This window comes from Chiloscyllium plagiosum, unplaced genomic scaffold, assembly GCF_037043375.1.
Source record: "Chiloscyllium plagiosum isolate Xiang-an unplaced genomic scaffold, Cpla_swu_hap1 HiC_scaffold_16, whole genome shotgun sequence".
NCBI classification, from domain to species: Eukaryota; Metazoa; Chordata; class Chondrichthyes; order Orectolobiformes; family Hemiscylliidae; genus Chiloscyllium; species Chiloscyllium plagiosum.
This window is the reverse complement of record NW_028270154.1, coordinates 80,619,608-80,647,381: the sequence shown is the minus strand read 5'-3', so window position 1 is coordinate 80,647,381 and position 27,774 is coordinate 80,619,608. Positions and strand designations below refer to the sequence as shown.

Here is a 27,774-nt window from a genome sequence, read left to right as displayed (position 1 = left end):
AATTCTTCCTAATAATGATCTCTGCTGACTTTACTTTTCTATCTAAAATTATAACATACCATGGATTACTGACATTTAGACAATTTTGATGTCTGCACTGCGAAGCTCTTTTCAATTTGAATTATTTTAACCACTAACATTCTCTCAGACCATCTTTGCCTCCCTTACTCCATGACTTTCCATGACTATTTTAAAACTAAAGAGCCATGCTTCCCAGATGCCTCTGCATTGAAACATGTTCCACTTTGTTCCTCAGAATTACATCCAAGATTGTTTTTACACCCAATGAAGAAAACACAGTTAACACATTTCACAAGTACACAGATCTGCAATGGTGGTTTTGTTCTTTGGTTTACACAAATTGCCACACCTGTTGAGTACTCGCAGCATTTTATTTTTTCAGGATTTCCTCCTTCACCCTTTACAAAGCTCCTATGCTAGTTCACAAAGTCATAATTGAAATGCTCCATTACTCAATTGTTCTTGCATCTTTCTCAAATTTATTCCTTTATCCACTTCCCATTACTTGGACTGCAGTAGCCATTGAAATGCAATTTAAACAATTTATAATTCTAACCAAATAGATTATCTTTGTGCCCTCAACTATTTCACCCTCTTCCAGTGATATCGATAACTTACTAACACAGTCAACCACCTGTTCTCTCCTGAATTCCTTATAGCTAGTAATACTAACTCAAGTCCTTTTTTTTTGAAAAAAGGCTGGCTGATTATTTCCATTATAATCAGTTTCATGTACAGTAGTACCTTTTACACATGATTGACTAATCTTACTTCACCTGTTTGCATTTACATATTTCTCCCTTATGAAATTCTGACCTTTACACAAATCCAAGCCTCTCCCATTTCCTTATGTTTTACCCTGGCCCCTTTTTCTGAATGATATATTAAAACAAGGTTGTACTTGTAGCTAACATTTTTTAATAATTGAGTATTGTTATGTGTCTTAGACAATATTCATCTCCCAGTGGCAGGAGAGAAGAAACCATTAATTTTCCCATCTTAAGGAATACTGCGTATCAATTGACCATCATGTTTATCAGCACATCAGTGACTATTTGAAATAATCTCTCTTATTTTGTAGTTAGTTGAGTTTGGAACATTAGGCTTCATGAAGGAAGGTTACTCAATAATAATTTTCTTAAACAATCCTGTCTGAATTACTGTAGTTTAATCACAACAATCATTATGCCTGGATATGCATACCCTCATGCAATGTGATGCAAGTAAAGAACAACAAGACTGCTACAAAAGTTTCAGCCAACAGATTATTTTGAAAGTTATGACCTGCCAAAACCTGATTTTATTGGACAAGTAGCAGAAACAGTTGAAAAGGAACACAACTGATAATAACAATGATTCTGGTACACAACAGCAGTACAGGAATCAACCAAAGAAACAAACAAAACAAGAACAATTGTCTTTTAAACTTAGTTATGGTGCAGCACAGAAAGCCACCCAGTTACCAGAACAAAGTCCAACACAATCTAGCAATCTTGATTCAGTCAAGAGATAATAAACTTTATGTAGATAACACTACTATTACTTCTACACACAACTGAGTGCTTCTTTTAAACCAGTCTCTACTGTTGGCTAGCCTTTTAAAATTGTTTGCTTGGGTATCTTGCAGACAAGTGGGATGTCATATGATTTTTTTATAGTTGGAATATTGTTCAAACTTTGGACAGATGCAGAATAAAGAGATATACTGTAAATGCAATAATGCAAGTGTCTGTCTCATGTCTCAGCAAATATGCTCCCACTCCAGTCACAACCTCGTAAAGGTCACATTTCTGCCATGCAGCGTTCAAAACGACCATTTTAATTAACTCCGCCCTTAACGTCAAGAATTCTAGGGTTGTGAACAGTTACTAATTCTAAATTCAAATCAATATTTGAATATTGAAATCAGGGAGGCTCCCACAGGATATGAAACAAGTCAACAAAATACCCACAAATCCAGAAGTCTTTTAACTGCACACTAATAGCTGGAAAAATCAAGTCAAATAAATTTGAGGATGATCCATTTGCACATATTTCACAAATGGCAACAAACACTACTTCCCCAGGTGTGAAAGAGTTCCTGAATAATCAAGCTCAATCCACATTTTAAAATCAGTTTGTCTTGCCAGCAACAGAAAGCCCAGTGTAGCATAATGCAGCCTCAGAAAAACAGAAGTTTCCTAAAAAAAATGCTACATTATTTAAGTGATGTCTTTAAAACATGGCAACACCTCAAACTCTTAAAAATCAAGTAAAAGCATTTTTATTTTTGCTTGAAATAACTTGATACCATATACCATCATGTATTGGTTCTTCTTTAAATCAAAAGGCAAATTTCTATTGCGACCATGTACTCTCCACAAATCACTGTAAAAGTTATGAATTTGAAGGTATCAGGTGTAGGACATTTGTTAGGGTGGTTTCCATCAACTTACTCAAATAACAGGATTATTGATAATTTGACAGTTCATTTTTAACATGCATTATTTGATGTTGTGTCAAACTGAATTATAATTTCTAATATTGTAAAAGTAACATGACAGCAGGAATTCCCACCTGCAGCATGCAAATGATCAGTCCCCAAAAGTGGAACAAAGTTAAAGGGATCAAACAAGTTTGACTCCACTAGAGTCAAACTGAGGTAAAAGAATGGAAACAGAGGGAAGAAGCAATACCTCTGTTTACTGGGAAGGGAATGGCAAGCCCAGCGTAAATTTCGGTGAGACAAGTCATCTGAAGTGGACTTTGAAAGCCATTTTTAAAATTTAACATTGTCCTTAGAGGTTGGCAAACATACACTTAAGATTCAATATACAACAGAATAATGTAATCTTAACTGAACACCACAAGTAAATATAGATAAGCATTATAAATTCACAATCAACACTTTTTAAAAAGGAAAGTCCGAATAAAATTGTTGACATGTTAAAATTGCTTTATTTGGGGTATATCATTCCATTGAAATACATCTTTCAAAATAATTGAAGTTTGAAAAAATCATAACACGTTATGTACAATCCCTATAAAAGTAACAGTGTTGCAAGTTCATATTTAACAGGTTTTCTGCATGCACTCAGAATCCTAGAGTCAAAGATATACAGCACGGAAACAGACCCTTTGGTTCAACTCATCCATGCCGACCAGATTTCCCAACCCAATCTACTCCCACCTGCCAGCATCAGGCCCGTATCACTCCAAACTCTTCCTATTTATATACCCATCCAGATGCCTTTTAAATCTTGCAATTGTGCTAACCGCCACAACGTCCTCTGGCAGTTCATTCCGTACATGCACCACCCTTTACATGAAAAAGTTGCTCCTTGGGTCTCTTCTAAATCTTTCCCCTCTCATCCTAAACCTATGCCCTCTAGTTCTGGACTCCCCCACCCCAGGGAAAAGACCTTGTCTACTTATCCTACTCAAGCACCTCATGATTTTATCAACCTCTATAAGGTCACACCTCAGTCTCCGACGTTCCAGAGAAAAAGCCCCAGCCTATTCAACCTCTCCCTACAGCTCAAATCTTTCAACCCTAGCAACATCCTTGCAAATCTTTTCTGAACCCTATCAAAATTTCACAACATCCTTCTGATAGGAAGGAGTCCAGAATTGCACGCAATATTCCAACAGTGGCCTAACCAATCTCCTGTACAGCCGCAACATGACCTTCCAAGTCCTGTACTCAATACTCTAACCAATAAAGGAAAGCATACCAAACGCCTTCTTCACAACCCTATCTAACTGCGATTCTAGTTTCAAGGATCTATGAACATGCACTCCAAGGTCTCTTTGTTCAGCAACACTCCCTAGGCTCTTACCATTAAGTGTATAAGTCCTGCTAAGGTTTGCTTTCCGAAAATGCAGCACCTCGCATTTATCTAAATTAAACTCCATCTGCCACTCCTCAGACCATTGGCCTATCTGATCAAGATATCGTTGTAATCTGAGATAACCTTCTCCGCTGTTCACTGCACCTCCAATTTTGGTGTCATCTGCAAACTTACTAACAATATCTCTTATGCTCACATCTAAATCATTTTTGACATAAATGATGAAAAATAATGGACCCAGCACCGATCCCTGTGGCACTTTACCGGTCACAGGCCTCCAGTCTGAAAAGCAACCTTCTACCTGCAAATGGCTAGTTCTCCCTGTATTCCCTGAAATCTATCCTTGCTAACCAGCCTCGCATGGGGAACCTTGTCAAACACCTTACTGAAGTCCATATACACCACATCTACCACTCTGCCCTCTTTTGATCCTTCTTCAAAAAACTCAATCAAGTTTGATAGACATGATTTCCCACACACAAAGTTATGTTGACTATCCCTAATCAGTCTTTTCCTTTCCAAATACATGTAAATACTGTCCCTCAGGATTCCCTCCAACAACTTGCCCACCACCGATGTCAGGCTCACTGGTCTATAGTTCCCTGGCTCGTCCTTACCACCCTTCTTAAACAGTGGCACCATGTTTGCCAACCTCCAGTCTTCCAGTACCTCACCCGTGACTATTGATGATACAAATCTCTCAGCAAGAGGCCCAGCAATCACTTTGCTAACTTCCCACAGAGTACAAGGGTACACCTGATCAGATCCTGGGGATTTATCCATTTGTGTGTGTTTCAAGACATCTAGCAGTTCCTCCTCTATAATATGGACATTTTTCAAGATGACACCATTTATTTCCCCACATTCTATATCTTCCACGTCCTTTTCCACAGTAAACATGGACGCAAAATACTCGCTTAGTATCTCCCCCATCTCCTGCGACTCCACACAAAGGCCACCTTGCTGATCTTCTCCATCTAAACCCTTAAATAAGTTAAAATCCCAATTTCCTGCTATTGGGGAGGGGGGGGGGGGCATCTATAATAGAAGCCCAATAAGGTGATCATACCTTTCTTATTTCTTAGTTCAACTCAAATAACTTCCCTGGATATATTTCTGGGAATATCCTCCCACAGTACAGCTGTGATGCTATCGCTGATCAAAAACGCTACTTCCCCCTCCTCTCTTGCCTCCCTTTCTGACCTTCCTATAGTATTTGTATCCTGGAACATTAAGCTGCCAGTCCTCTCCACCCCTGAGTAATTGCTGCGATATCCCAGTCCCATTATCCTAACCATTCTCTGAGTTAATCTGCCTTCCCTGTTAGGTCTCTTGCATTGAAATAAATGCAGTTAAATTTATCAGTCCTACCTTGTTCTCTGCTTTGTCCCTGCCTGTTCTGACTGTTTGACTCACTTCTTTTCTCAACTGTACCAGTCTCAGATTGACCTCGTTCTTCACTAATTGCCCTGGGTTCCACACACTCTCCCCCTCCACCCACCACCTTCCCCCCCCAACCTAACTAGTGCCAGGATATTAGTCCCCTTCCAATTCAGATGCATTCTGTCCTTCTTGTACAGGTCACTTCTACCCCAGAAGAGATTCCAATGATCCAAAAATGTGAATCCTTCTCCCATTCACCAGCTCCTCAGTCATGCATTCATCTTCTCTATCCTCCTATTCCTACCCTCACGAGCTCACAGCACTGGGAGTAATCCAGATATTACTACTTGAGGAATTAATTAAATTAATGATACTACAGCAAATGCCACCATATTACAGAACGAGTACATTCATAAGTACACAGCCCAAAGAAACTGATGACCCAAACTTCTTGCTAACTTACAGTACCAGATACTTTTGTGATTTTCAAAAAAGGAAGAACCAGTTTGCAGATCAGATCTAATTTGCTTAGAAAGCTGTTTTACTGCATGCCATGCGACATTGAGGACAAACTGAATCAACTGTTGAACTTCACCAGCTTTTTATGTTCCAGTCTTATCGTGTCGATCAAGATGCACACATCCATTACTACTAATTCTAACACTATCCTTGAACAATTTGACTTAGTTCTCAAAAATTACATATTACTTCAAATTTAAAAGCAGAAATCTTTCCCAAGTCAAAATTCATCATCTTCGTGCTTAAGATTAACATACATAATATATAATTGGGAAGATGAAGCATGACTGAAGAGTCAATGCGGGAGGGACAGCACTAGATTCCTAGTCAAGTGGGTCCATTTAAAAGAGATATGCTCGGCATGTTTTTCACACAAAGGGTGGCGGGTGCCTGGAATGGGCTGTCAGATGTGGTGGTGGAAGCAGACAATAGCAGATTTCAAGAAGCACCTGCATGAATAGGAAGGAAATAGAGGGACACAGATCCCATAAGTGAAGGCAGGTTTAATATGGAAGAGCAAAAATATGTCGATGCAAGCTTGGAGGGCTAAAGGGGCTGTTTCTGCCACATGTCGTTCTTTGTTGTAAAGGACAGGATGGGACCTACAAGGTCAAAGAACCATGGATCTGAAGGTTAGAAACAGCAAGTGCCCTAGGAATATTAAAAAGGCACATGGTTACTTAAAGAAATCAGAAGAGTCACGAAATTAACAATACCAGAGAAAATAACAAAATCCAAAGTCGTCTTAAGCATATTCAAGGCAAGTGGTTAGCCAGGGACAGAGTAGGAACATTAGGAACTAAGGTAGTTGTCTGGGTTAGAGCCAGAAAACACAGATGAGGTTTAAAATTAGTACTTTGTTTTGCACTCACCACAGAAAAAGACAATGTATCATAGGAATAAGGGAAGGGTACTGTGATATACTTGAACAAATTAGTATTAAGACAGGAGAAATATTAACATTTTTAGCAGGTTTAGAAGTGGAGACTTCTCCAGCCCCAGATGTGAAGCATCGCAGACTGCTGAGAAACTGTACAAGCTCTGTCATTAATTTTCAAATCCTGTCTGGAGACAGAAGTGCCAAAAGACTGCAGGGCAGCAAGTATAATACCAATATTCAAGCAAGGTAGTAAGGGTGAACCAAGAAAGCATCAAGTCCAATGATAGTGGAACCATGGGGAAAATAATTCCAAGGAACAAAGTGAACCTTCATATAGAGGCAAAAGTTAAAGAAATGCAGGCAGAATGACCTTGGTTGGAAGGGATCACATCCAACAGATTTATTGAATTTGGAGGAGTGTAGTGTAGCTGAGGTAGTCTTCATGGACTTCACTAAAGCTTTTGACAAGGTCTTTCGTGGAGAGTGGTTACAGGATCAGAGCTCATGTGATCCAGAGTAATTTGACAAGTTGACTTAGTGAAGGCAACAGACTGTTTTTGTGACTGGAAGCCTGTGTCCAGTGAAGTCCTACATGGTCCGAGCTATTTATAGTCTAATGATCTAGACATGAATGCAAGAGGCTTGATCAGTAAGTTCATAGGTGACCCAAATAAAAAACAATGGTTTGGTATACAGCAAGGAGAAAAGCCTTGGATTAGGTGATAAAATCTATGGGCTGGTCAGTTGGGAGAAAAGTGGCAAAAGGAATGCAATTCTGAGAACTGTGAAGTGCTGCAATTTGGACAGACTAACAAGACAAAGGAATACACGATACCCTGTACATGGTTTGATCCTAAATAGTACAGCGATTATGATGTTGCAGTTTCTAAATTAGTAAGGCCACAGCTGGAATACACCATATGCAGTTCTGGTTGCCACATGACATGAAGGCTGTGATTGCACTAGATTTAGATTTTATTGTCACTTGTACACGAACAGGAATACAGGAGAACAGTGAAAAGTTCAGTGGAAGGGCAAATAAGATGTTCACTAGGGTTTTCCTGGACTGGAACATTTCAGCTACAAAGAGATTCCAGATAGGCTGGGGTTGTTTTCCTTAGAACAGAAATTGCTGATAAAGGATTGTTTGAGGTCTACAAAACTAGATGGTCATTGGTACAGTAGGTAGGAAGAAGCTTTTCCCCTCAGAGTGGTCAATAACTTGGTGCATGGATTGAAGGTAAGTGGCAGGAAATTTAGAGACGATTGGAGGAATTTATTCCCCCTCCCAACTCAGAGTTGAGTGTATCTGGACCTCACTGCCTGAAAAGTGGCAAACACAGGGACTCTCATGTCACTGAAGTATTCAGATGAATACTTCAAATGTCACAGCATACAACAGGTCAACTGTTGGAACATGGCATGAGAATAGATAGGTCCTCGATGGGCTGGCACTGACACATTGAGCCATCAAGGGCCTCTTTGTGCTGTAAACCTGACTCATCTACAACAATCAAAGCTTAGTAATATAATCTTACTGTGGTTTACCCATACACTTACAACAAAAACTTCACGTGCTTCAATTTATCTCAAGACAACAGCAAGTATGCATTAATTCTAGCCATACCAAATAACAATGCAAGGCAATGCACAACATGCCAACAAAGTTTTTCTTAAAAAAAAGCATTATGAATCCTTCTCTATTAACTTTCCAAAATCCTTCATTCTCAAAGCCAACTCTTCACAGATATACAGTAACTCCAAATACCAGTCATCCTCTACAACATCTTTTACATACAAACTTATACAGTAAACATGGTCAAGTTAAGTGACTTGGGGGCACCCAATGCACACACAAACTCCCATTAGGACACCGCCGTGTGACAGCCATTAACCTGGTTATCTACCTCTTTCCAAACTAAGCAGCATCATGTCACTGCTGCCTCAGCAGAGATGAAGACAAAAAGCAATTGCAGATGCTGGAATCCAGAGTAGACAAACAGGAGTCTGGAAGAACACAGCAAGCCAGGCAGCATCAGGAGGTGGAGATCTCAACGTTTCAGGTAAAATGCTTCCTGAAGCTGCCTCACCAGAGATGAGCTCAGTTAGCGCAGCTCAGAGATTAGAGTTTCCTGAACTATATTGCTCAGTTACTCTCTACTCAAGGCAGTGATTTACTGATTTTGTTGGGGGTGAAGGTTGCGAGGGGGAGGGGTGGGAAAGAGGTGGAATAAACACTGCAACACCTAAATATGAAATGGTCAAAATTTTGGCTTTGCTTCCTATTGAACCCAGTTTAATATTGTGAAGCAGAAAGAACAGAGGAACCTCGATTATGCAAATTTCAGATTATCCAAACGAGATCACAACAACCCCCAACGCTTGGCTACACAGTGTTATCCAAACATTCAATTATCCGAATAAAATACTCCCTGCCCATGTCATTCGGATAATCGAGTTTCCTCTGTAGTCAGAAAATGACTCCATTATTTAAAATAGTTGGCCAATTTAAGGCTACTTTGTTTTTACTCTTCTGAGAATACATCTCCACTTTACAAACTATACCAATCGGAGGGGCAAGCATTTGAAAACTGATCTGTGATTGATGCACTCAAAAATCCAGGTAATTGTACAAGAGCGTTTGCATGAGAATTTTGGCTGCTGGAATGTGGTATCTTCTCCTGTGGAACAGGTTGATCACCCTTAAAGCTATAAGGTTTTTGAGAGTTGAATAGCCTGCATTGAATATCAATGAAGAATGCCTTTCTAAGCAATATTCAACAAACCTTCTGGAACTGGTAGTACCGTGTCCATTCTTAAATCAGCAGCTAGAAGGAAGGATGGAATAAAAGAAAGGAAAAGAGAGAGCAATCATCAAGTTTATGCCCCTGACAAAGCCTGTTTTGCTAGTATTTCTTTGTGTTTACATTATCACCTGCAACCTAAACAAATGTATGTAAACTATGTAAATTAACATTGATAGTCTGTTACTTTCTGAAAGTATTTCAATTATTTTCTAATGGCAAGGTTGTGTTCCAAAACTCATGAAAGGGCACAATGTTACAGATAATTTTCAAATGCTACCAATTACTAAATATATTTCTTCATATTTTCTAAGTAAGCTCCTATAAAATAGCATTTGAACAAAACAGTTGCTTTGTTTGCCCATTTAAATTAGGTAATAATTCATTGAAAAAGTATTTTATAAAGAAAATCCCTTAAAACTAATGTTAAAAATTCCCTTACGTGCTCAACTTTTTTTCAAAACGGATGAAGTCTACCCATTTTAATATTTATAAAAAACTCAGGTGTTTGGTTACACTTTAGAAAAAGTCCATAGACTGCTTAAAACAAAAACAGTATTTGACAATCCAAAACTACTCATGTGGCAACCCTAAATATCAATATCAACAGAAAACAGCAAAGGTGCCTGTCAATCATACGATCAATTCCCAAAACAAAAACAATCTGGTGCAATGGTCAGTGGACTGTCTAATCTCAGGAAAGATACATGACAGTTTTGAGCTCCAACTCCTGGTTAACATGCTGAGGAATAGAGATACTTTAAGCACAAAAATGCTGCTTTTGAATTTGAGCATAAAATGAGGGAACTGTAAATTCTGGAAAAAGTCTTGCATCTAAGACTTGGAACCATGTCACCATTTGTTCCTTGTTGCTTCATCAAAATCCTTGTATTCCTTTCCTAACAGCACTGTGCATGTACCTATACCATTTGGTCTGCAGTGATTCAAGGCGGTAGCCCACCACCATCATCTCCAAGACAATTAGGGATGAGCGAAGATGCCCACATTGTGTGAACAAATCAAAAGATATGTCGCAACTTTCATTACTAATCGGGTGACTCAAAGTATTTGCAGCCAATGACTTTTTTTTTTAAAAAAGGTAGTCATTACGCAACATATGAAATGATAGCAAAAGTGCAAACAGCAAGTGCCCAAATATGTAAATGAGAAGGGCGTGTGGATTTCATACTGTTGCAAAATTCAATTATAGCATCAGGCAACATTTATGACATCAATGCAAACACAAATTTACATTTATTCTCAAAATTAAATTAAAATAAGATGACAGTGTTAAGGCAACAACAAACTATTATCATTCCACAACTCTGACAAACTTTTCACCTATACTGCCTGGCACAAAACCAGAGCTGTACCAATAAACCACAATTCAGTGGATTCAGTTTTCAGCAAAAGTTGGATATAATCGTGGAACACGCCATACAAAATTGGATTAAAATTTCTGCCATGGCAAATAATGAAAACAGATTTTGAAGTTCAGTTATTGGAAACGTGTGAACACAATTATAAGTGGATAACAGTGTTCAAAGGAATTCCCCTCCCTGGGAAAGAATATCCCTAAAAGTCCCAGTAAACAGAACTCAACATCATTAAATAACGAACTAACAAAAAATAAAATAACCTGCAGAGAGAGACACCCCAACAGCATGTCAGCACCAATAAATTGTTTCTTGGTGTCATCACTTGTTTATTACATGGGCAAATGAGTTGTCAATTTACACATTGCTTTTTCTTTTGGTGAATTTTTGCTATGAGACAGATGACCAAATAGTCTGTCATTTAATGATATAAGCCGATAGATGAATATTGACCAGAATGACTACGGGAATACACCTGATGCCCTGTGAAACAGCGTCCTTGGACTAGTTTTCACCCAACCCAAGGTAAATTTCGGTCTCGCTGTCTGGCCTAAAGGTACCAAAGGCACTCCCTCCGAGCACCGGAGTGCCAGCCTGGAGAAGTCTCTAGAAACGGCGAGGCTGGAGCCTCAGGTGAGCCAGGGCTCAACTGACAACGTCTAGGGGAGGTGTATACGCGGAAGTGGACTCGGCTGCCGCTTCTAGTCACCCCCAAGTAGAATGGGGCAAGGAGTAGGAGAGGCCTCGGGAGGGAGGCCATGACAGCGTCCCGGCGGCGCCTTTGGCCTGGCGTCGCGCACCCACTGACGTGTCGCCTCCGAGCGGCCGCCAACTACCCCCCCCCCACCACCCCGTCTTTCCCCTCACTTCAACCGCACGCTTCACCGTCGTACTCACGCCTTGTCCACCAGCTCGCGCATTTTCCACATGTTCAGCATCTTCGCCTCCTCTCTCGCTTCGACGGCGGCCTTCCCTTCCTTTCCCCCCCGTCCGGCAATATGGTTCAGTTTAGTTTAGTCCTTTGGTTCTTTACCTCTCTCCCGGTCCTCTCCTTCCACCCCCTCCCCGCCGCCCACCACCACAACAACCACAACCACGGCCCAGGTCAAGGATGATTCACAGCCAGGACTGACAGATAATAAAATTTTTACAAAATAAACCCAGGCCTTGCCAGGATTTTTTGCCCCCCCCCTACCCTCTAACCCCCAACCTCCGCCTCCTCTTGCCCTGAGCTGCCGGCTACCAACTAGTCAATGCGTGAAGGTATCGACACGTCATCTCGGCGACCGACGTGCCGTGTCATCAGATCCAGGCCCCGCCCCCTGACCCTCACAGCCCCGCCTTCCCCCACTTGGGGCCCGCCCCTTTACCGTTACTATTCTTCACCCTCCTCCCTTTTATCGGCTCAGTCTGGAGCTCCAGCGCGAGGCGCTGACCGTCAACGGCTGCGACGTGGTGCAGGCCGGGAACTGTAGTTTCCAAGATCCCGCCGCCTCCCTTTTGAAAGAGGCTGCTCCGCTGTCGTTAGAAACTACATGTCCCGAAGGTCCCGCACGGAGCACCCCTGCATCGACTGTACTCCTTATGCCTTGAGAAGCGGGGGCGAGAGCATTGGGAGGATGACCGTGTTTTTGGATTGATGTGTGTAAGTATTGAATATGTATCTCCAGTTTTCTGTAGAGTTATACAGAGCTGTGTTGTCCAAGAACACTGCGAGGAGCTGGTAACGAGGAGAATCTGAGGACAGACTGACAGCTAACATAAAAGGGGAACTTGAGTCTTTTAGAGGCCTGTAAGGAGTAAAAGGATCCTAGGAGAGGATCCACGCCTCGAAGCAGGGCTCATGGACGTACTAAATGGGTGATTTGCCTTTTTCTTTGTCAGGAAAGAAGATAGTGCCAAAGTCAAAGAAAGGAGGTGATTGAGATCTTCTTTTGGCAGACCCTTGGGGTAGAGGATGACTTGCTTCCACTCCAGGGAGGCTGGGTTCTGTGTGGTGGCTGGATAGCCCAATCCTGGAGTTGCAGACTCTGCCACAGGTGGGCCTGTGTTTGATAAGGCGATTGGATGGGAATGAGAGGGCATGAGGACTGCAGGTGCTGGAGATCAGAGTTGAAAAGTGTGGCGCTGGAAAGGCATAGCAGGTCAAGCAGCAACCGAGGAGCAGGAGAATCAGCATTTCAGGCGAAGGAAAAGCACAATAGGTCAGGCAGCATTCGAGGAACAGGAGAGTGAACCCAAAACGTCGATTCTCCTGCTCCTCGGATGCTGCCTAACCTGCTGTGCTTTTGCAGTGCTACACATTTCGACTTGGTTAGGTGAGAATGCCCTGGATTCTGCACGCTCTTTCTCCTACCTGTGGTCAACGCCTTTGCAAATGCTTCTTCTCCAGTTTGTGTATTCTCGGGTGAGCCATTCCCATGTATCAATGGGATGTGGTATTTGTTTAAGGAGGTCGTCAGGGTGTTCTGGTAGCATTTCCTGTGTACTCCTAGTGATCACCTACTATTGTGGAACTTGGAATAGAGCATTTGTTTCAGGAATCTTGAGTTGGGCATGCAGGCAATTTCACTTGCCCATTGCCGCTGGTTATACAATGCCTTGATACAAGGGATATCAGCCTGTGAAATGACGCTCACAATGATATGCTAATCCTGCCAATGAATTTGCAGAATTTTGTGAAGGCAGTGCTGTTAATAACTCTCCAGGATTTGAGAGTTCATATTTCTGATGCATTCATGAGAGTGGGGACCAAGGCTGCTCTGAAGACCATGAGCTTGGTACTGAGTTTGAGGTTTTGAACTTTGAACAAGCTGTTCCTCAGGCATCCAAAGGCTACACTGCATGTTTGAGTTAAATAGGATTTCATCATCAATGTCTGCTTGTACTGAGAGCAGACTCCTAAAGTAAAAGAAAATCCACATGTCCATGGACTATGATGCCTGGGGGAATGGAGTTGTGTGGCAGGAGTGGACTGATACACAGCCTTTATTTTCCAGATGTTTAGTCTGAGGCCCATTCTCTCCTATCCCTCAGTAAATTTGTTGATAGTTTATAGTTCGGCCTCTGAGTTTGCGCACATGCAAGTGTCACCTGCATACTGCTGCTCAATTCAAGAAACTAGTGTCTGATCATTCTGTTTTGCCAGAAGGAACAAGCTTAAGATCTCATGACAACACCTCCTCTCCAGGCACTAGCACCTAAAAAGCCACACCACTATTCAAGCGAGGGACCACAAAGATGTCGTGCATCATCCACACATTACTGGAACTGATGACTGCTGTGTTCACCACAACTAATCCACTCTACCACCTCCATCAAGTAGTTCCAAATCAGCAGAGGCAGAAAAAAACTCTCCACAGCAGACTCAATGTTACTGGGAAGAAAGGCCTACTCAGGCAGCACCTCACAGCCAACATGATGACAACCATAATGCCAGAGTCATAGAGTGCCCACAGCACCTGGTCCACCATGGCCTCTATATGGATGAAGGTCATAGAATCCCCATAGAGTGGAAGCAGACATTTGGCCCATTGAGTTCACACCGACCCTCCAAAGAGCATCCCACCCAGACTCAACCCCTGGCATAAACCCGCTACTTTATATTTCCCATGGCTAACCCACCTAACATATACACACACCTAGACACTGCAGGGAAACTTAGCACGGCTAATCTACCTAACCTGCACATCTTTGGACTGTGGGAGGAAACCGGAGCTTAGGTCAGAGTGGTGCTGAAAGAGCATAGCAGGTCAGGCAGCATCCGAGGAGCAGGAAAAACAACGTTTCAGGCAAAAGTCCTTCATCAGGAATAGATGCCCTGATGAAACCGGAGCATCTGGAGGAAACCCATGCAAACACTGGGAGAATATTCAAATTCCACACAGACCGTCGCCCGAGGCTGAAATCAAACCTAGGCCCCTAGCGCTGTGAGGCCGCAGTGCCAACTGCTGAGCTAGCTTGCCGTGCCATTACTTGGTCTCTCGAAAAGGAAATACCAAGACTGGTTCACGGAGAATGATCAGAGGAGTAAGAATCCTCTGAAGTGAGGAAGCTTTCAGTAAATATAATTCAGGACAAAATCATTTGAGCAAATATGAATCAGTTAAGGAGAATGAGCAGAGACTGGTGAATATATCATGGAGAATAAAGAAATGGGAAAGAAACTGAACAATTATTTTGCATCTGTCCTCATGAGGAAAATATTAAAAATCTCCCAGAAAGTTGAGAGGACCAAGGGACTTATGAAAGTGAAGAAATAAAATAAATTAGCATAAAAAAGTGGCAAAACAGAAAACATTAATTAATTAAAGATTGATAAATTCCCTGAACCAGATAGATTACATCTCAGTGTGGAAGAAGGTGGCTATAAAGGCCAATGATTTGATGGTTATCTTCTAAAATTCTGTAGATTCTGAACAGTTTCTGCGGTTTGGAAATTAGTAAATAGAGCCTCACAATTTTTAAAAAGGGCAAAAGGAAATGGCGAATCATAGGATTGCAAAAATAACTAACTTCTTCACAATAAGCAGAAACTGTTTCTCATTACCAACAGAATCTTTAACAGTTAATGGAAATCCATACCCTACTTGTTCATCTTGGAAGAGGGTTTCAATATGGTTCTGTCTGGCTTATCGCACATCGCACAGGATTGCTGTGTCATACCCTTTGGATGGCCCTCCTGGTTGATGTCCTGATCCACATTCTCATCTTCAAAAGAAGATTGCTGTCAATTCCCTATTCCCTCTGCATTCAGGTTTTTCCTCTCATTCAGCTCCAGTTATGAAGAGTACAGCATGTTCAATATTGCATAACACCCTTGCTAGGTTATTCTGCTAGGATTGATTGAGGTGTCAATGCCACATCTTATGAAGACCTGTGATCTGTTTAAATTTTGTTCTGATGGAAGCATGGAGCAGTGATGTGTCTTGGTTCTGTGTTAGTCTGATGGTTTTGTAAACGTGTCATGAGTCATGTTTGGAGGGGGTAACTCTTGACTCCCAGCAGCTATCCCCCTCTGGCCTGAAGCCTAAGAAGAAGGCAGTAATCAATGAGCTGCCTTGTGTTGCAGCTACCTGAAATTTAGTGCAGACTTCAAAGATTTGGCATTGACGGTCATGTATACTTTCGACATTGATGGATTGGAAACCTCTTTTGTTCGTGTTTTCTGCAGGTTGGTGATGGGGCACTCTTAAATCAGTGTGGGTGCAACCAGGAGTGTTCTGCACCTGGGAATGTTGGAAAATCCTACTTCTCAAGCTACCTGTCTCTCATCATCACAGGAGAAAAATATGACCAGCTATGATCCAGCTAAAATGGTGTCAGTGACATCTTAGATGCACTTGTGAATTGAGGATTAAGCAATATCACAAAGGTCCCCATTTGTTCGTTGAAACAAGTGTCTGACATAAAGATTCAGGGCAGCTCTGAACCTGACACCAGATAGATTATCACATAGTCCTTATAGTGCAAGATCTGTCTCTATCTACAATTGACTCCTTTCACTGCAATCAATCCCTCAGCGATCCAGTGCAATGAATCCCATTCCCAATCTCGAGTTTGGGATAACAACATGCTGAAACCACTAAAATGAGTGGCAATTCCTCATAACATAACTGCGGTAAATTATTTTATCAGCACAGACGTAATGTTAAGTGAAATAATATGACTATTGAATCCATACAGTGTGGAAACAGGCCCTTTGGCCCAATAAGTCCACACTGACCCTCCAAAGAGTACCTCAGCCAAACCTATTACCCTACTCTATTACTCTACATTTACCCCGATTATGGATCAGTGGTGCTGGAAGAGCACAGCAATTCAGGCAGCATCCGAGGACAGGCAAAATCGATGTTTCGGGCAAAAGCCCTTATTCCTGGGTTCAATTCCAGCCTTGAATGACTGTCTGTGTGGAGTTTGCACATAGGTTTCCTCAGGATGTTCCAGTTTCTTCCCACAATCCAAAGATGTGTAGGTTAGGTGAATTGGCCATGTTAAGTTGCCTATAGTATTCAGGGATGTGTTGGTTAGGTGTACTAATCGGGGTAAATCAACGAGGTAAAAACAATGACTGCAGATGCTGGAAACCAGATTCTGGATCAGTGGTGCTGGAAGAGCACAGCAATTCAGGCAGCATCCGAGGACAGGCAAAATCGACGTTTCGGGCAAAAGCCCTTATTCCTGATGAAGGGCTTTTGCCCGAAACGTCGATTTTGCCTGTCCTCGGATGCTGCCTGAATTGCTGTGCTCTTCCAGCACCACTGATCCAGAATCTGGTTTCCAGCATCTGCAGTCATTGTTTTTACCTCGTTGATTTACCCCGATTAGTACACCTAACCAACACATCCCTGAATACTATAGGCAACTTAACATGGCCAATTCACCTAACCTACACATCTTTGGATTGTGGGAAGAAACTGGAACATCCTGAGGAAACCTATGTGCAAACTCCACACAGACAGTCATTCAAGGCTGGAATTGAACCCAGGTCCCTGGCGCTGTGAGGCAACAGTGCTAACCACTGAGCCACCATGCTGCCCCATTGAGCAGGCTGTCTATGAAAAGGACTCAAATAAAACTGGATATGGAATACAAGTTCACAACTATTTTGGGGACTCAGTGGATTTACAGTTTACACAATCTGGATATTATTGTATTTCTTTAAATTCTCTAATCAAAATATTAATTAGGGTTATTGACATCAAAAGGAGGGAATTTAAAGGAATGAAGGTTAATTATTCAAAAAATTACATCTTCAGTTTGCTCACCCATCTTCTCACAAGCTAAAAACCCTACAAAAGGATTTAGGACTAAAAGATGATGAGTACACTGACCTTAGAACATAGAACATAGAACAGTACAGCACAGAACAGGCCCTTCGGCCCACGATGTTGTGCCGAACATTTGCCCTAGCTTAAGCACCTATCCATGTACCTATCCAATTGCCGTTTAAAGGTCACCAATGATTCTGACTCTGCCACTCCCACAGGCAGCGCATTCCATGCCCCCACCACTCTCTGGATAAAGAACCTACCCCTGACATCCCCCCCTATACCTTCCACCCTTCACCTTAAATTTATGTCCCCTTGTAACACTCTGTTGTACCCGGGGAAAAAGTCTCTGACTGTCTGCTCTATCTATTCCCCTGATCATCTTATAAACCTCTATCAAGTCACCCCTCATCCTTCGCCGATCCAATGAGAAAAGGCCTAGCACTCTCAACCTATCCTCGTACGACCTATTCTCCATTCCAGGCAACATCCTGGTAAATCTCCTCTGCACCCTTTCCAAAGCTTCCACATCTTTCCTAAAATGAGGCGACCAGAACTGCACACAGTACTCCAAATGTGGCCTTACCAAGGTCCTATACAGCTGCAACATCGCCTCACGACTCTTGAATTCAATCCCTCTGCTAATGAACGCTAATACACCATTGGCCTTCTTACAAGCTCTATCCACCTGAGTGGCAACTTTCAAAGATCTATGAACATAGACCCCAAGATCCCTCTGCTCCTCCACCTCACTAAGAACCCTACCGTTAACCCTGTATTCCGCATTCTTATTTGTCCTTCCAAAATGGACAACCTCACACTTGACAGGGTTGAACTCCATCTGCCACTCCTCAGCCCAGCTCTGCATTATATCTAAGTCCCTTTGCAGCCGACAACAGCCCTCCTCACTATTCAGAAGTCCACCAATCTTCGTATCGTCTGCAAATTTACTGACCCACCCTTCGATTCCCTCTTCCAAGTCATTAATAAAAATTACAAACAGCAGAGGACCCAGAACTGATCCCTGCGGAACTCCACTTGTAACTGGACTCCAGGCTGAATATTTACCATCTACCACCACTCTCTGACTTCGACCGGTTAGCCAGTTCTCTATCCAACTGGCCAAACTTCCCACTATCCCATGCCTCCTGACTTTCCGCATAAGCCTACCATGGGGAATCTTATCAAATGCCTTACTAAAATCCATGTACACTACATCCACTGCTCTACCCTCATCCACATGCTTGGTCACGTCCTCAAAGAATTCAATAAGACTTGTAAGGCAAGACCTACTCCTCACAAATCCGTGCTGGCTGTCCCTAATCAAGCAGTGTCTTTCCAGATACTCATAAATCCTATCCCTCAGTACCCTTTCCATTACTTTGCCTACCACCGAAGTAAGACTAACTGGCCCGTAATTCCCGGGGTTATCCCTATTCCCTTTCTTGAACAGGGGCACAACATTCGCCACTCTCCAGTTCCCTGGCACCACCCCCATTGACAGTGAAGACGAAAAGATCATTGCCAACGGTTCTGCAATTTCCTCTCTTGCTTCCTACATAAGCCTAGGATATATCCCGTCAGGCCCAGGGGACTTGTCTATCCTCAAGTTTTTCAAAATTCCCAACACATCTTCCTTCCTAAGAAGTATCTCCTCTAGCTTACCAGTCTGTTTCATACTCTCCTCTTCAACAATACGGTCCCTCTCATTTGTAAATACTGAAGAAAAGTATTCATTCAAGACCTCTCCTATCTTTTCTGACTCCATACACAGTCTTGATCAGACCTACCCTCGTTCTCGTCATTCTCATGTTTCTCACATACGCATAAAAGGCCTTGGGGTTATCCTTGATCCTACCCGCCAAAGATTTTTCATGCCCTCTCTTAGCTCCCCTAATCCCTTTCTTCAGCTCCCTCCTGGCTATCCTGTTTCCCTCCAATGCTCTGTCTGAACCTTGTTTCCTCAACCTTATGTAAGCCTCCTTCTTCCTCCTTACAAGACATTCAACCTCCTTCGTCAACCAAGGTTCCCTCACACGACCATCTCTTTCCTGCCTGACAGGTACATACATATCAAGGACACGTCGTATCTGATCCTTGAAAAAGTTCCACATTTCAACGACATCCTTCCCTGACAGCCTATGCTTCCAATTTATGCTCCTCAGATCCTGTCTTGCAGCATCATATTTACCCTTCCCCCAATTGTAAAACCTGCCCTGTTGCACGCACCTATCTCTCCATAACCAAGGTGAAAGTCACAGAATTGTGGTCACCATCACCAAAATGCTCACCCACTAACAAGCCCATCACTTTTCCTCATTCGTTGCCAAGTACCAAATCCAATATGGCCTCCTGTCTGGTCAGACAATCTACATACTGAGTAGAAAAGCTTCCTGGACACACTGCACAAACACCGCCCCGTCCAATCTACTTGATCTAAAGAGCTTCCAATCAATATTTGGTAAGTTGAAATTGTCCATGACTACTATCCTGTGGCTTCTGCACCTTTCCAAAATCTGTTTCCCAATCTGTTTCTCCACATCTCTGCTGCTATTGGGGGGCCTACAGTAAACACCCAACAAGGTGACTGCTTATAGAAGAGACTAATGTTAAATGCGGAAAGAAATGTATTATCATGACCCTTAATAAGAATCTGTAAATTATAACAATGGAAAAGCATTGGGCGATGGTTGTTGGCTTTCCTTAGAATGTGTAACTACCACGGGCAGAGGCACATTTTTAAGGTGAGAGGAGAGTTTAAAAAAAGGACATTTTTTTTTTACACAGAGGGTGCTTCATGTGTGGAATGAACATTCTGAGGAAGTAGTGGATGTGGGTATAATTACAACATTTAAAAGACATTTGGATAAGGACATGAATAGGAAATGTTTGGAGGGATATGGGCCAGGAGCAGGCAGGTGGGACTAGTTTAGTTTGGGATTATGCCAGGAGCAGGCATGGACTAGTTGGACCGAAGGGTCTGTTTCTATGCTGTATGACTCTATAATGGAAAAATACTTTCTTGCAATTTGTAGACATAGCTAAGAATACTAAACTGCAAAGTGACATGAGTAATAGTGGACAAGGTAATGGAGAAATTGGTAGGACCTGCTGGGGCTGCCTGCTAAATTCCTAACTATCAAGGGGGAGGGGGTGGATTTTCTAATGTTGAATTTAGGGATAGGAAAATATGAGCATTGTGGTAATGAACACAACAGTGTAAAGTCTTTTTTGCAGTGGTATAATTGAAAGAAATTATGTAATAGATGAGATGCTTTGTAAAATCTAGTAGACCAGTGATTCTCAACGGTTTTTTGGCCACAACTCCCCGAAGGAGCTCTTCTCAGGTTCCAGGGCCCCCTTTCACATAGGGATATGATACAAACAGACAGACAGAAAATCATTTGTTATTGAGCACCAAGAAAACTTGAACACTCTGGCATATTGGACAAAACTTTAGAAAAGTGTATGAAATTAAACATCTATCAGGCCGAATGCGATCCTTGACATTTCTGCAAGTTTCATGATATTGAGCTCCAAGTTAGACAGTGACAGTCAGAGGTCGCCTCTTGTTGCAATATCAATTTTGTTCCTGGATTTTGTCAAGGAATCTACCTTGCAAAATCCCCTCTCAACCAAATATATTGAGGGAAAGGCAATAAAAAATATTTGGGGCTTTTCCCATAGTGTATTTCTGCAGATCAGCAGATTCGGCAGATCACTCTTGATCCGAAAATCTTTTTGAAACTGACTGAACTGACAACATGCAGTTATATCACTCTGAAGATCAATCAAACTGTCTTGAATTTCTGCCTCAACTTGGGTAGGTTGTACTTCAAGTGGATTCTACTATAAACAGAAAGATATTATAAATAGGAGGAAAACTATTGACTCCAGTGAATGTTGTTGCTTGGGTATTTCATCTTAAGTTACCAGGGCCCCCATAAACCCTTGGGGCTCCACTTCTCACAGTTTTCAGTCTGTGACCCCTTCAAATGTGCCAGGGCCCCTATGGGGGCCATATGGCCCCTGTTGAGAATGGCCATAGTAAACCATCCAACTTGTTAATTAACATATGCTTTGAATGGGAAGTCCATGCAAAGAATTCACGGCTTGATTTGGGGGCTACAGTCGAGCAATTTTTTTTTTGGTTCAAAAAAAATGCAAAACATTTCTTTGGAATAGGTAATCATCCTCTAGCTTTGGAAGCAAGTATAAACAGCTCCACTTTTGCTGAAACCTTGAATGTATTTCAATCAGGGAAAATTGAATCCATTAATGCTAAGAAAACCATTTAGTGAGAAATTCAGTGAGCATTACAGCATGATATAAGAACACCAGAAGTAAATTTAATCTGGAATTCTATACATTGTAACTGAGATGGGCAGAAAGAGTGAAAAGCTCCACAAAAGTTACCACTATTTTGCCAGAGCGGCGAGGAGAAAAGGAGTGGTGAAGCGAGGACTGCCGGGAAGGGTGAGTTTTCCCGCATTAAAAGGGACTTACCTCACGAGTCGGGCCTCCATTTGCTGAGAGGTGCAAGGGAGGAGCGAAGGACTTCTGAGAAGTCACATATTTGTGTAGTTGCGTTACCCGAAACACTATTCGGGTAGTGTCTCCCACCCATCCTCCTCCTCTAATCAAAACAATGTTCTGTGCGCCAGATTGGTAAGGTATCAAGTTTATTTTTTATTCCTTATTTTTTCAACAGTCTCTTTGGGAATTTAGAGTCGTGGAAACGGAGGTGAGGGCAGTTGAATGTTCCTCCTGCAGAATGTGGGAGGTAAGGGTCACCACTAGTGTCCCTGCTGACTACATCTGCGGGAAGTGCACCTAACTCCAGCTCCTCGAAAACTGCGTTAGGGAACTGGAGCTAGACCTGGATGAACTTCAGATCATCCGGGAGGCAGAAGGGGTTATTGAGAGGAGTTACAGGGATGTAGTCACTCCTCAGGTACAAGAAAAAGGCAGATAGGTTACAGTCAGGGGACGGAAAAGCAGTGCAGGGATCCCCTGTGGCTATTCTCTCAACAATAAGTATACCATTTTGGATACTGTTGGCGGGGGGGACTTACCAGGGGAAAGCAGTGGGGCACAGGGCTCTGGCATAGAGTCTGTCCATGCTGCTCAGAAGGGAAGGGGGAAGAGGAGCAGAGCAGTAGTCATTGGGGAGTCTATAGTTAGTGGGGACAGATAGGAGGTTCTGTGGGGACGAGAGAGACTTCATGGTTGGTGTTTTGCCTCCCAGGTGCCAGGGTTCGTGATGTCTCTGATCGTGTTTTTGGGATCCTTAAGGGGGAGGGGGAGCAGCCCCAAGTCGTGGTCCACATTGGCACCATTGACATAGGTAGGAAGAGAGATGGGGATTTAAGGTAGAAATTCAGGGAGCTAGGATGGAAGCTTAGAGCTAGGACGAACAGAGTTGTTGTCTCTGGTTTGTTGCCCGTGCCATATGCTAGTGAGGCGAGGAATAGGGAGAGAGAGGAGTTGAAAACTTGGCTACAGGGATGGTGCAGGAGGGAGGGTTTTGGATTTTTGTATAATTGGGGCTGTTTCTGGGGTAGGTAGGAATTCTACAAGCAGGATGGTCTTCATCTGAACCAGAGGGGTACCAATATCCTGGGGGGGGAATCCGCTAAGGCAATTGGGGTGGGTTTAAACTAATCCAGCAGGGGGATGGGAACCAAAATTGTAGTTCGAGTATAGAAAAGGTTGAGAGTAGGGAGGTCCAAAATCAAGTCTCAGGATGCAAGATGGCACTGGCAAGCAAGAAGTTGGTTTGAAGTGTGTCTACTTCAACGCCAGGAGCATCCGGAATAAGGTGGATGAATTTGCAGCATGGGTTGGTACCTGGGACTTCGATGTTGTGGCCATTTCGGAGACATGGATAGCGCAGGGACAGGAATGGTTGTTGCAGGTTCCAGGATTTAGATGTTTCAGTAAGAACAGAGAAGATGGTAATAGAGGGGGAGGTGTGGCATTGTTGGTCAAGGGCAGTATTGCAATTGCAGAAAGGATGTTTGGGGACTCGTCAAGTGAGATAGTATGGGCTGAGGTTAGAAACAGGAAAGGAGAGGTCACCCTGATGGGAGTTTTCTATCGGCTTCCGAATAGTTCCAGAGATGTAGAGGAAAGGATAGCAAAGATGATTCTTGATAGGGGTGAGAGAGACAGGGTAGTTGTCATGGGGGACTTCAACTTTCCAATATTGACTGGGAACACTATAATATAAGTAGTATAGATAGGTCAGTTTTTGTCAAGTGTGTGCAGGAGGACTTCCTGACACAGTATGTAGACAGGCCTACATTAGATTTGATACTGGGTAATGAGCCCGTTGTTAGACTGGGAAGTAGGTGAGCACTTTGGTGATAGCGATCACAATTCTGTTATGTTTATTTTAGTGATAGAAAGGGATAGGCGTATACCACTGGGTAAGAGTTACAGCTGGGGGAAAGGCAACGAACCAGAATTGATCAGGGACCTTGTAGTGAAGGAGCCATTGGGAAGTAGTGACCATAATACAATATGCTTCAATCTGCAATTTGAGAGGAAGAGGGTATAATCAAAAGTGACAATATTTCTGTTGAATAAAGGGAACTATGGAGCTATGAGAGAGGAGCTGGCCAAAGTACAATGGTGCAATACCTTAGCAGGGATGACAGTGGAGGAACAATGGCAGATATTTCTGTGTATAATGCAGATGATACAGGATCAGTTCATTCCAAAAAGGAAGAAAGATCCTAGGAGGAGGCATGGGTGGCCGTGGCTGATGAGGGAAGTTAAGAAACATATAAAGTTAAAAGAGAAAAAGTATAACATAGCAAAGATAAGTGGGAAAACGGAGGACTGGGAAGCTTTTAAAGAGCAACAGAGGATTACTAAGAAGGAAATATGCAGAGAAAAAAATGAGGTACGACGGTAAACTGGCCAAAAATATAAAGGAGGATAGTAAAAGCTTTTTTAGTTATGTGAAAGGCAAAAAAATGGTTAGGACTAAAATTGGGCCCTTGAAGACAGAAACAGAGGAATATATTATGGGGAACAAAGAAATGGCAGAAGAATTGAATTGGTACTTCAGATCTGTGTTCACTGGGGAAGACACAAGCAATCTCCCTGAGGTAACAGTGGCTGAAGGACCTGAACTTAAGGAAATTTATTTTTGCCAGGATTTGGTGTTGGAGAGACTGTTAGGTCTGAAGGTTGATAAGTCCCCGGGGCCTGATGGTCTACATCCCAGGGTACTGAAGGAGGTGGCTTGAGAAATCGTGGATGTGTTGGTGATTATTTTCCAGAGTTCGATAGATTCGGGATCAGTTCCTGCAAATTGGAGGGTGGCTAATGTTGTACCACTTTTTAAGAAAGGTGGGAGAGAGAAAGCAGGAAATTATAGACCAGTTAGTCTGACTTCAGTGGTGGGAAAGATGCTGGAGTCTATTATAAAGGATGAAATTACAACACATCTGGATAGTATTAACAGGATAGGTCAGATTCAGCATGGATTTATGAAGAGGAGATCATGCTTGACTAATCTTCTGGAATTTTTTGAGGATGTAACTCTGAAGATGGACGAGGGAGATCCAGTAGATGTCGTGTACCTGGTCTTTCAGAAAGCTTTTGATAAAGTCGCACATAGGAGGTTAGTGAGCAAAATTAGGGCGCATTGTATTGGGGGCAAAGTACTAACTTGGATTGAAAGTTGGTTGGCTGATAGGAAACAAAGAGTAGTGATAAACGGCTCCATTTCGGAATGGCAGGCAGTGACCAGTGGGGTACCGCAGGGATCAGTACTGGGACCGCAGCTTTTTACAATATATATTAATGATATAGAAGATTGTATTAGTAATAACATTAGCAAATTTGCTGATGATACTAAGTTGGGTGGCAGGGTGAAATGTGAGGAGGATGTTAGGAGATTACAGGGTGACCTGGACAAGTTAGGTGAGTGGTCAGATGCATGGCAGATGCAGTTTAATGTGGATAAATGTATGGTTATCCACTTTGGTGGCAAGAACAGGAAGGCAGATTACTACCTAAATGGAATCAATTTAGATAAAGGGGCAGTACAAAGAGATCTGGGTGTTCTTGTACACAAGTCAATGAAGGTAAGCATGCAGGTACAGCAGGTAGTGAAGAAGGCTAATAGCATGCTAGCCTTCATAACAAGAGGGATTGAGTATAGAAGCAAAGGTTCTTCTGCAGCTGTACAGGGCTCTGGTGAGACCACACCTGGAGTCCTGTGTGCAGTTCTGGTCTCCAAATTTGAGTAAAGACATTCTGGCTATTGAGGGAGTGCAGCGTAGGTTCACGAGGTCAATTCCTGGAATGGCGGGATTACCTTACACTGAAAGACTGGATCGACTGGGCTTTGTATACCCTTGAGTTTAGAAGACTGAGAGGGGATCTGATTGAGACAAAAAGATTATTAAAGGATTGGACACTCTGGAGGCAGGAAACATGTTTCTGCTGATGGGTGAGTGCCGAACCAGAGGACACAGCTTAAAAATACGCAGTAGACCATTTAGGACAGAGATGAGGAGAAACGTCTTCACCCAGAGAGTGGTGGCTGTGTGGAATGCTCTGCCCCAGAGGGCAGTGGAAGCCCAGTGTCTGGATTCATTTAAGAAAGAGTTGGATAGAGCTCTCAAGGATAATGGAATCAAGGATTGTGGAGATAAGGCAGGAACAGGATACTGATTAAGGATGATCAGCCATAATCTTATTGAATGGTGGTGCAAGCTTGAAGGGCAGAATGGCCTACTCCTGCACCTATTGTCTAAGAGGAAGAAGAAGGCTTATATGAGGATGAGATGTGAAGGCTCAGTTAGGGCACTTGAGGGTTACAGGGTAGCCAGGAAAGACCTAAAGAGAGAGCTCAGAAGAGCCAGGAGGAGACATGAGAAGTTTTTGGTGGATAGGATCAGGGTAAACCCTAAGGCTTTCTATAGGTATTTAAGGAATAAAAGAATGACGAGAGTAAGATTAGGGCCAATCAAGGATATTAGTGGGAAGTTGTGTGTGGAGTCAGAGGAGATAGGGGAAGCACTAAATGAATATTTTTTGACAGTATTCACTCTAGAAAATGACAATGTTGTCGAGGAGAATACTGAGATACAGGCTACTAGACTAGGTGGGGTTGAGGTTCACAAGGAAGAGGTATTAGAAATCCTGCAGAGTGTGAAAATAGATAAGTCCCCTGGGCCAGATGGGATTTATCCTAGGGTCCTCTGGGTCCTCTGGGAAGCCAGGGAGGTGATTGCCGAGCCTTTGACATTGATCTTTAAATTGTCATTGTCTACAGGAATAGTGCCAGAAGACTGGAGGAGAAAAAATGTGGTTCCCCTATTCAAGAAAGCCTCTTGCTCCTCAGAACTTCAAATACCAGGAGCCTTTTCCTCCCAATAACTTCAAATACCAGGAGACTCTTAATCGTCATCACTATCCACAACTCCACCGACCTTAGTGTCGTCTGCAAATTTACTAACCCACCCTTCTACTCCCTCATCAGGTCATTTATAAAAATGACGAACAGCAGTGGACCCAACACCGAGCCTTGCGGTACACCACTGGTAACTGGACTCCAGGATGAACATTTCCCATCAACCACCACCCTCTGTCTTCTTTCAGCAAGCCAATTATTGATCTAAACTGCTATATCTCCCACAATCCCATTTCTCCGCATTTTGTACAATAGCCTACTGTGGGGTACCCTATCGAATGCCTTGCTGAAATCCATATACACCACATCAACCGGTTTAGTCTCATCTACCTGTTTGGTCACCTTCTCAAAGAACTCAATAAGGTTTGTGAGGCACGACCTACCCTTCACAAAACTGTGCTGACTATCCCTAATCAAATTATTATTTTCTAGAAGATTATAAATTTCCTATCTGTTGTAACCTTTTCCAACACTTTACCAACAACTGAAGTAAGGCTCACTGGTTTATAATTACCAGGATTGTAGGTTACAGAGAGACATAGATAAGCAGCAGAGCTGGGCTGAGAGGTGGCAAATGGAGTTTAATGCAGACAAGTGTGAGGTGATTCACTTTGGTTAGAGTAACCGGAATGCAAAGTACTGGGCTAATGGTAAGGTTCTTGGTAGTGTAGATGAGCAGAGAGATCTCGGTCTCCAGGTACACAGATCCTTGAAAGTTGCCACCCAGGTTGACAGGGTTGTTAAGAAGGCATACA

General features: G+C 42.6%; 1 protein-coding gene and 1 long non-coding RNA gene across 3 annotated transcripts in view; one reads left to right on the top strand and one right to left on the bottom strand.

Annotated features, from left to right (window-relative positions):
- The window catches only part of clint1a (clathrin interactor 1a), a 171,709-nt gene extending 159,820 nt beyond the window's left edge, over positions 1-11,889 (bottom strand). The window contains exon 1 of one of the 2 annotated variants that reach the window (XM_043703978.2): positions 11,711-11,889. In XM_043703978.2, coding sequence (XP_043559913.2) covers positions 11,711-11,751 — 41 coding nt within the window. In that variant the 5' untranslated portion in view covers positions 11,752-11,889. The remainder of the gene's footprint in view (positions 1-11,710) is intronic. The other variant, XM_043703977.2, reaches the window with a different exon arrangement.
- Positions 11,890-11,923: 34 nt separating this feature from the next.
- LOC148147585 (uncharacterized) overlaps positions 11,924-27,774 on the top strand; it is a 32,378-nt gene continuing 16,527 nt past the window's right edge. Inside the window, exon 1 of the long non-coding RNA XR_015759821.1 lies at positions 11,924-12,458. This is a non-coding gene — a long non-coding RNA (uncharacterized LOC148147585). The remainder of the gene's footprint in view (positions 12,459-27,774) is intronic.